Below are 10,228 nucleotides of genomic sequence, written 5' to 3'. Positions count from 1 at the left end.
GACATGAAAAGGCTTTACCACATTGAGTACATTCATATGGTTTTTCTCCAGTGTGACTTCTTTCATGTATATAAAGATTACTGCGATTTGAAAAGGCTTTACCACACTGAGAACACTCATACGGTTTCTCTCCAGTGTGACTTCTTTTATGTTTTTGGAGATATCTGCGACTTGCAAAGGCTTTGCCACATTGACTACATCCATAGGGTTTCTCTCCACTATGACTTCTTTCATGTATTTGAAGATCACACTTTAATGCAAAGGCTTTATCACACTGATTACATCCATACGGCTTCTCTCCAGTATGATGCTTTTCATGATTTCGAAGACTAGCACGACTTGCAAAGGTTTTGCCACACTGATTACATTCATAGGGTTTCTCTCCTGTGTGATGTTTTTCATGAGTTTGAAGACTAGCACGACTTACAAAGGCTTTACCACACTGATTACACTCATAGGGTTTCTCTCCAGTGTGAGTTCTTTCATGTACTTGAAGACTACTGCGACATGCAAAGGCTTTACCACATTGATTACATGTATAGGGTTTCTCTCCAGTGTGAATTATTTCATGCCTGCGCAGAATACTCTGACTTGTAAAGGCTTTACCACATTGATTACATACATACGGTTTCTCTCCAGTATGATGTTTTTCATGATTTCGAAGACTACTACGACTTCCATAGGTGTTACCACATTGAGTACATTCATAGGGCTTCTTTCCAGTATGCGTTTTTTCGTGTGCTTCAAGACCACTCTGAAATGCGAAGGCTTTACCACAGTGATTACATACATAGGGTTTCTCTCCTGTATGAATTATTTTATGCACCTGAAGATGATGGCGAGTTGAAAATGCTTTACCACATTCCTTGCAATCATAGGGCTTCTCTCCTGTATGAATTCTTTTGTGTACTTGAAGGTGACTGCGACGTGCAAACGCTTTCCCACAGTCATTGCAATCATAGGGTTTCTCTCCCGTATGAGTTTTTCTGTGTATCTGAAGATGACTGCGACATGCAAAGTCTTTACCACATTCATTGCAAACATAGGGTTTCTCTCCTGTATGAGTTCTTTCATGTATTGGAAGATATCTGCGACTTGCAAAGGCTTTACCACATTGATTACATTCATAGGGCTTTTCTCTAGTATGATTTTTTTCATGTTTTTGAAGAGTACAGAAATTTACCGAGGCTTTTCTGGGTTGATTACATTCAGAAGGTTTCTCTTCGGTACAGATTCCTTCACATATTTGAAGAAAACTATTATGTGTAAAGGTACATTGCTTCTTTCCACATCCCTTATGCTCACAAGGCTTGTATCCAGAGTGACTGATATTATACCTGTTAAAAGAGAAATAACAAGAAGTTTTCACACAGTATTTACATAAATTAACATTTTGTTTCCCATAGGCACGTGCTAAAGGGATTAAGGTTTCTCCATAACTACAACCTTCTTGCCTCCATGAACTGTTCCTCTCACTAAACTTTGAAAAGTCCCTATAAATATATGTAACGCTAGCTTTAATATGGACTATTTGCTCACAAAAGGTCTTGAACAAACACTGATCCCCTAACCAATGTATATGCCATTTATAAAACTTAAATGGCTGAAAACTAAATGGAGTAACAAGTGGGTTTTTTGTTTATTTGTTTGTTTGTTTGTTTTGCTACTTTTAAGAAAGGGTTTCTCTGTATAGTCCTAGCTGTCTTATCTATAGCCAGACTGGCCTCAACCCTAGAGATTTGACTGCCTTTGACTCCCAAGTGCTGGGATTAAAGATGTGCACCACCACCCAGCTAGATTGACAATTCTACAAAAGGGCTTTCTCCTGGCTATGACTAAAATAGTGTCATATGTTAAGGTATTGTTATTTGTCTTGCTTATTAGAAGAATGCCTTGTGAACACAGGTCAGCTACCTGACATTGAAATACAGGTTCTTGTGAGAATTTAACAATCATCAATGCACATAAAGATGCCCTGCGCTTGTTTACACTGCTGCTTTTCTTTAAAACTTTAGGGCCCATTAAAATTTCTTCAGTGACACATTTGTATCAGCATGCACATGAAATTTACCTTCCATGTCTTCTAGCACATTGATCGTGTTCTTCAGTATTGTGGACTTCCAATTTGTAGCCTAAAATATAGTACCAGGAATTTTATAATATATTATTGTTGAATATTATACAAATTTAACATAGTATCTTTGGTGAACCTGAGAACCATATCTGATTATTCACCACATTCTTCATCTTTAACAAGTAAAATCAGAGAAGTGCACCAATAACTAAGAAAAGCCTGTTCCATTGTGTAGAGAGTGAAGGACAACTAACATTCTTACCTATAGCAGTCAGGTTCCAGTAGGTTTCCAGCATCACATCTTTGTAAAGATTCTTCTGGGAAAGATCCAGCAAAGCCCACTCTTCATGAGTGAAGTTCACATGCACATCCTCATAGGTCACTGCATCCTAAAATGTTCCATACATGTACATAATAGAAATGGTGAGACTTACTGCATTATAAATGTTCATTTCATTGAGAATATATTTACATACTTCTGGGTGCTCCACACATTTATTCCATATCCAGAATTTCAAATGTGATCACCACGTCTTTTACAAGGAACAGAAAAGAAGGATCACCTCATATTTCTGGGTCCATTGAATTCCATATGGCATTGCAAGAAAAATGACAACTAACAGATAATACAGAGAGAGACTCAAACACATAAACACTATTGAGTATACACTATCAAAATTGTATCCCTAACTTCAAAATAGAATGGGCAAGATGGATGTGGTAATGCAAACCTTTAATCCCAAATCTCAGGATGCAAAGACAGGAGAATCTATGAGAATTCTAGGCTAGCCTACTGATTTCCATGAAAGCCTGAGTAACATAGTGAGACCCTGTCTTTAAAAAATAAAAATAGGAACCAAATAGGAAGCACTTGGAAGTTCACTCAAAATTCATCCAAAGAGTTAAATATTCACTCCAGTTCAATACTAGTCTATCAGAAAACTGGAGTACCCAGTTTAAGCCATAAGGGGAATACAATATTCCTATTTACAAAAAAAAAAAAAAAAAACATATTTAAGTTACTGACTGACACATCAAAGGGTTCTTAAAAATATTAGCAAATAAATGTTGATCCAATATCAAATCCAAAAAGATACATGAGAAAAATGGGTCAATAGTTAAGGTGATTTTGTAGAGAACCTGGATCAATCCTCAACACTCACTTGGGGGCTCACAACTATTCATTAACTCCAGGTCAAGGAAATCCCAGGCTCTTCTGACTTCAATGACCACTAAGCACACAGTGATGGACACTGTACATAGTACATATGTATATATGTGTGTTTTGAATGTATGTACATATATGCAAAGACTCATGCATTTATTAAAAATTGAAAACATACACCAAAGTAGGGAGAATGTCCAACATAGGACAGGGTGACAACACATTAATGAGTCTGAAAAAAAGTGTTTTTAAAAAAGAGAAAGAAGGGATTTGTCAAAAAAAAAATCAAATACTATTAATCTTGTTTTGGGAACAATGATTTCAAATTCTTTTAATCTCCCCACCTAGTAAAATTTCTGATTGCTCAAAGATCCCATTCTCTACAGAATGTAGAGATGTAGAAATGTAATGACCTAAAGAAGGGACTCTTTTCTCCTTTAGAGCAGTGCCTCTCTTCCCTATAAAAGGAACTTTTATTCGCCTACTGTAATTGTTGTCTTGGAGGCTTAATGCCTCCATCTACTAACCTAGGTCTAGTCCTGGAAGATTCTAGCCTCCATACAATCTAACCTAGGAATAGAATGTTTTTAGCCTCTGAGACTCGCTTCTTATTATTAAGCTTCCCCTTTCTTGTTCTTAGTGGTCTCTGGCTGGCTAGTTCAATTCAGCTGTTCTGGCTCAAACTCCTCTCCAAGCTCACTGATCTGGTCTGGCTTCAAGCCTCAAACTAACTCAAGCAATCTGCTCTAATCTTCTGGTCCTTCTCCTTCTATGGCTCATTCTTAACCTGTGTCTAGCTTGCTCTCTCTTTCAACTTCTCTCTGTAAAACTGCCTCTTTCTGCATTGCCCATGAAGTAGCTTCCCTTTCCTCTGTATGATCTGTCCCGTGTAAATTGTTTGCTGCTGAGTGCTGTATGCTGACACATAAGCCACAGCCAATGGCCCTCTGTCTCCATTCTCCCCCAGACTAAAGTGAGCCAGGCAGGTGTGGACATAACCATCATAACCATATAAGACTTGCCCAGCTTGGAATTTCATTAGCCCAAGGTAGCATCTCCTGATTGTACACCCACCAACTTGGTTTGCCTTCGTTCATAATACATGAATTAATGCACACTGGGAAAGTACACAGATGGTCACTCACCTCATTATATATCAGAAGATATATAATGGAGTCCCCTGCAGCTCACTAACTTAAACAGCCTGTTCCCCCTACAGTGTTCACAGGAAACTATTCTTTCTATTCTGGTTTCAAGAAAGAAGCCATGCTCCACACACAAATCCTTTTCCCGTTACCGATATGGACAGTGCACTCCGTGACTCAAATGGGTATTCTTAAAACTGTGTGGTGCTACAAATCTTTCATCCAAGAACTGAGGAGGTTGACGAAGAACGGCAGCAAAGCCTGTGTGGCTACACAGTGGGATGAAGGCAACCTGAGTCAACATAAGAGACCTTTACGTAAAAAAAAAAAAAAGTTTTCTGAAAGCCTGGAGGAAAGCTGGTCTGGAACGTGAAATAACACCACACTTAGAGATTAGTAAATTAAAAGCTCTTTATAATAACAAGCTCTGGCTAGCAGATTTTGCTAACTTAATGTAATTATACACTGGAGATTTAGGCTTTCCACATGCTGTTGACCTGGGAAATGCTGCTGACTGCCTGTGCTGCTCTGAATTAAAATGGTGCCCACACACTAAAACAGTTTTTGTTGGTTTGGTTTCCTTTTGGTTTTTTGAGACAGGGTTTCTCTGTGTAGCCTGGCTGTCCTGGACTCGCTTTGTAGACCAAGCTGTACTCAACTCACAGAGATCCACCTGCCTCTGCCTTCCAGAATGCTGGGATGGCAGGTGTGCTCCACCTTGGCCCACTACACTCAAAGATTTGAATGCTTGGTTACTAGGGAGCGGTGCTACTTGAGAGGGACTAGGACCGTTAGCCTTGTTGGAGGACGTGTGTCACTGGGGGTGGGATTTGGGGTTTCAATGTTTAGTTCAGGTCTGCCAATCTAGATTTAAAACTCTCAGCTTCCTCTCCAGCACTGTGTTTGCCTGTGTGTGACCATACTCCCCTCCATGACAATAACAGACTGAACCTCTGAAACTGTAAGCCAGCTCTAACTAAATGATTTCCTTTGTAAGAGTTGCCATGGTCATGGTGTCTCTTCACAGTAACAGAACTTTGACTAACACACCGCCCTAATCTCCTGGCTTCCTAGAATTACTTTCTTATTCAACTCAAGACCACCTGCCCAGGGTGGCACCATGCACACTGGGATGAGCACTATTACATCACTCATCAACCAAGAAAATACCCTATACATTTGCCCACAAACCAGTCTGACTCTAGCTTGTGTTAAGCTGACCAGATCTAACCAGCATTCCTACTAAGTCATCTTACTGGGCATCCAATACAGTCTTTGTCTTCTCTGGGCACCAAACACCAAAGTGATAAAAGCATATCCATGGAAGCAAAACACTCATGTACTTAGGAAATTAACAATACAGATCCCCACACCTCATATATGCCAGCATAGATAAAATGGTCAGGAAGTAGAAATGTGACAAAGTTCTGTACTCAAAACTGTAACTTTGTATTTAAAACAATCAAGGAACTCAATGGAAAAAAAAAAAAGCCATGAAGGTAGACAGGAAGTTTCAATATTATATCAGTACAGAATTGGAACTATAAAACCCAATATAAAGTCTAACATTTACGCTATGAACAACAGAAGGTCATCATGAATGAAAAAAATGACCAACACAAAACTGAATAAACACCACATACCATGACACCATCCGACTTCACAACTTTACATACACCTGCAATAAAACCTGTGCTGTTTGGGAAAGAATAAAGAGATCAACAAAATATGAGAGAACACTTAGAAAAACTCTAAGGTCAGTATTGACACCTGAGGCCACAAAACCCAGGAAGTCTGGCCTTACTAACACACGGGGCTGGACCACCGCGGCATCTACATGCAAATGTGTTAACAACACAGACTTTCCACCTGCACAGAATTAACTGCGGGCGGATCCGACACCTGCATGTCGAGTGCCAAGGGCAGAACTTCTGGAAGAACCTGACTTCACTGACAATGACTGCCGCGCGCGCGCACTGCGGGACACTTAGAAAAGCTCAGCGCCCGCTTCCCGGGCTGTGCGCAGGCGCAGCTAGCTGAATTAAGTCATCAGAGGGCCCCTTTCGCCTGGGAAGTGCAGCGACCTCAGGGACAAACGGAGTCACACCTGTCCCCGCCCCTGGGGCGAACCCACTCGGGCTCCCGCGGCTCCTCCCCGCGTGGGGACGGCGGCCCCGCTCACCATGGCGCGGACTCCGAGCTCGCCCCGCTCGCCTCGGCTCCCGGCAGCCGCTCAAGGAACCACAACAGACGTCCTCAGTACCGTAGCCGAGCGTGCGGTAGGGCGGACCGGAAGCGCCCCCCTTTTCTGACTGGCGCTCCACCCCAAGGCGCTGATTAGCTAGTGAGGCCTGAGTGACAGCCAGAGCAGCTTTTTTAGACAGACTACAGTGAAGTGTCTCAGCACAGAGGCTCCCAGCCCTGCTTCCGCCTCAGGCACGGGTCTGTGGGGACTGCGGGGTCGGGCATTGCGGTGGAACTTGCGCCTGGACTGCAGCGTCGTCCCTGCGCTTTTCCTGCCCTCAGCAGGCACTGCCCCTTCGTTCTGGGCACAGGGTCTCTGGCTTACACAGACCGATGCTCACGGTGCGCTGTGTGGTCCTCCCGCCTCACACCTGTGAGGCCAGCCCAGTCACGGCAAATTTAAACCACCTGAGTGATAGTCACCCGGCATCAGCAGCTTCAATAAGGCACAGCTACCGCTGCTCACGCCTCTCTCAGCTGCACATCGTCAGCGAAATGTCAACACTTTCCCAGCTGCTGAGGCGTCGCTGGCCTGTCATTTGGGAGAAGGCAAAACATCAAAGCTTAAACCAGCTTGTTCTGAGACCAGAAACATCAGCAATTGGAGTCCCCTTTGGGGTTCCAAGGTGAGGACCTGGATGAGATGATAAAGATAAAAGGTTGACCTCTCTGGTATTTGTGGCACACATCCTTAATCCTGGTACACGGGAGGCAGAGGTGAGAGACCAAAGGATAAAGTCGTTAAGACCTAGAGTAGGTGCGGTAAAAAGTTAGTAATGCCCTGAGGGGAGAGCTACCTCACTGCATTCTTTCCCCACCCACTAGAGTTACGGTTGCTAGGAAACTGGACCCTCCCCCTAGGGAGGGACACCTGGTCATGGTCAATGGTCTGGGAACCTTCCTATAGCCAATCGATTCAAAATGTAGCATCTTGACCAATAGATGCTTGCCAGGCAGGAATTGCCCCTGCCTTGGGTATGCTGGGAGGGACCAGAATCTATAAATCACCCAACTAACCTGGGGACGTGCGCTCAGCTCCCACCGCCTAGGCGGTGGGGCTGTGTAGGCCCAAGCTGCAGCTTGTAATTTACAATAAAAAGACCCTCATGTGTTTTGCAACAGAGTCGATTCCTGTAGATCTTTTGGGGGCTCCCAAATTGGGTATAACAGAGGCAGGCAGGTTTCTGAGTTCTAGGGCAGCCTGGTCTACAGAGCGAGTTCCAGAACAGGCAAGGCTACACAGAGAAACCCTGTCACAGAAAACCAAAAAAAGAAAAGAAAAAGTTTGACTCTTGCATAAGCTGACTGTACTCCTGCTTGTCAGAACACAGACCAGTAACTGAGTGATTTAGAAAAATTCTGATTGCCTGTGAAAGCACTCCAAGATAACAAGACCAGAATCTTGTTTTCATGCTTTTACCAGCTTTATTAGATGGAGTGAATTTACTTTAGACTACTCACTATTGCTTGGTGCTCTTATTCAAACAAATGTTTATGCTCTTGGGAATAACATGCTTTTATTTTTCTTATTTTTGTTAATTAATTAATTTATTTATTATTTTTGGTTTCTGGAGATGGCGTTCCTTTTTGTAGCCCTGGCTGTCCTTGTGCAACCTTCCTTAAACCTCAGAGCATCTACAGTCTGGGCTCTGAATAAAGCTGGCTATTGCATGAGACTGTAGTCTGCCTCAATTATCGACTCCATTGTCCCAGATCCCACCACATCTAGAGTGCTCACAGGGCTCCACCCCAGACCACACCCTCCTCCCCCCTGGGGGTTCTAGGTGGGGTCTCCACCCCTGAGGCACAACTTTAAACACTGCATAGCACTCATATTTTTTGATGTAATTGTGTTATGGATCCAGAAGACCAAACTGTGTTCTGAGTCCCCCTGCCCCAAGCATGCCCTCACCCAGCATCCCACACTGCTTCTCTCTCTCAGTGAGCTTGTACACCTGGGTAGTCAGTTGTAATGTAGTGGTATATCAGAAGTCAGAACATATCAGATGGGGAGTGATGGGAATCAGAGGGGCCAGAGTGCAGGGCACTATGGGTTGATGGGTGAGCTGGGCTCCATTGCTAAGGCCCTGGATGGTCTCCCACTGCATGCTGAGTCCTGTTCAACCCCCTGAGGACTTGGGGCGTTGGTGCCTGTGGTTTCAGCCTGCAGAGGTGAAGGATGGAAACTGAACATCTGAGCTGTGTCCTCAGCAGCCCTGTGCCTGCAGCTACTGCATCTGCAGGATCTGGCTGAGAATGCACTGTACGTCCTCATCCATGTTGTTTAAATGAAGGAAAATCCGAGTTGTTCTAATTTACCAATAAAGACTCAAGAGCCAGATGCTGGGGTGGAAACCTACTATCTCAGAGAGGCAGAGAAAGCACCCAGCTGACCTTCCTTCTCAGCTCAGGTCTGGATGGAAAAAAACAAAGGCTTACTAGCTCAGCTAAAAGTCCAGGAAAACAAACAAACCTAAAGCCAAAGGCTTGCTGCTCAAAGCCCAGAAAGCCAGGGAGCTAAGTAGCTGAAGCCTAAGCTAAAGCCAGAGCTTGAGCTAAAAGCCCTTTCTTCTTCATGCTTTTTAAAAAACTCCTAAACTCAAAGTACCTCCTACTCAGATGGTTTCTTGCTCTGTCAGATGGTTTCTTGCTCTGCCCCCTGACCCAGGGTTAACTTTATTAAATCCTGTGTACAGAAAGCTCTTGGATTAAAGCTGTGTGCTAGGGCTGGGTGAACCACACCATAATCACCAGTTTACAATAAACAAAAAGTTCTTGGATTAAAGTGTGTGACAGGATTCAACCACACCAAAGAAACATGGTTTCACAGTTCACTGTCTGGGGGATCACAATGGGATAAAATATTCTGCAACATTTCCCCCCTTTTTTCTAAATAAAAAAACTTTTCACTGACATCAATAAACTATATACTATCAGGTAAAAATTACATTCACAATATCTAGTGTAATTAGCAACCTTGGAGAAAGTATTCTACTGTCTATCCTATCTTGGTGAGTCCTAAGTTCTGTACCTAAATCACTTTGTATCAAAACTTGCAATACCAATCAAAAAACATCTTTTTAGACCTAAGACATCTTCTTAAGTCCTAAAGAACTTTATCATAATTGTAAGATTATAACTATTTAGTCTTCAGCAACATCAGAGACCTGAGAATGATTAATATTATCTGAATAAACAGAAAGTTCAGAGCAAGTAGCTTCCAAAACTAGAGAAATGACAGAGAGTGCTGGCTGCCTGGACAGTCCCCCAAGATATCTCCATAATGTTGGAGCATCATCCTCAGCCTTCCAGCTCATAATATCTGACAGACTTTTGTGAAGCAGATAATTTTGAAGGACTTGCCTACCCTGTCCTGGAAAAGCTCCACAGTCAACTTTCCTGCAACCAGTTTGCCCAGCATTCTGTCTGCAATAGAAGCAAGGGCATCCCTTGCCCAGTGGCTACCTTGCCACCTATGAAGCCATCTCCTAAAGGAGAATTTTTTGATGCTCATCATTTTTTTTGAAGTTGAAATGGGGTGCTTCCAGGGGCTGACATGTCTCATTGTCAGAAAGTTCTCAAATTAATAAAACATCTTTA

The 10,228-nt window shown here is 42.9% G+C and overlaps 1 protein-coding gene across 2 annotated transcripts in view; it reads right to left on the bottom strand.

Moving 5' to 3' along the window:
- The window catches only part of LOC129677090 (zinc finger protein 431-like), a 7,196-nt gene extending 554 nt beyond the window's left edge, over positions 1–6,642 (bottom strand). The window contains exons 1-4 of one of the 2 annotated variants that reach the window (XM_055607694.1): positions 6,567–6,642; positions 2,337–2,463; positions 2,072–2,132; positions 1–1,337 (exon numbers count right to left, since the gene is read on the bottom strand). The exon at positions 1–1,337 is cut by the window's left edge and continues 554 nt beyond it. In XM_055607694.1, coding sequence (XP_055463669.1) covers positions 1–1,337; positions 2,072–2,132; positions 2,337–2,463; positions 6,567–6,569 — 1,528 coding nt within the window. In that variant the 5' untranslated portion in view covers positions 6,570–6,642. Of the gene's footprint in view, positions 1,338–2,071; positions 2,133–2,336; positions 2,464–6,027 lie in introns of both variants that reach the window. The other variant, XM_055607695.1, reaches the window with a different exon arrangement.
- Between the last annotated feature and the right edge of the window lie 3,586 nt (positions 6,643–10,228).

Source organism: Psammomys obesus, unplaced genomic scaffold, assembly GCF_907164565.1.
Source record: "Psammomys obesus unplaced genomic scaffold, mPsaObe1.curated_primary_1811, whole genome shotgun sequence".
Lineage (NCBI taxonomy): Eukaryota > Metazoa > Chordata > Mammalia > Rodentia > Muridae > Psammomys > Psammomys obesus.
Note: the sequence above shows the minus strand (reverse complement) of the source record. Positions and strands in the feature narration are given on the sequence as shown.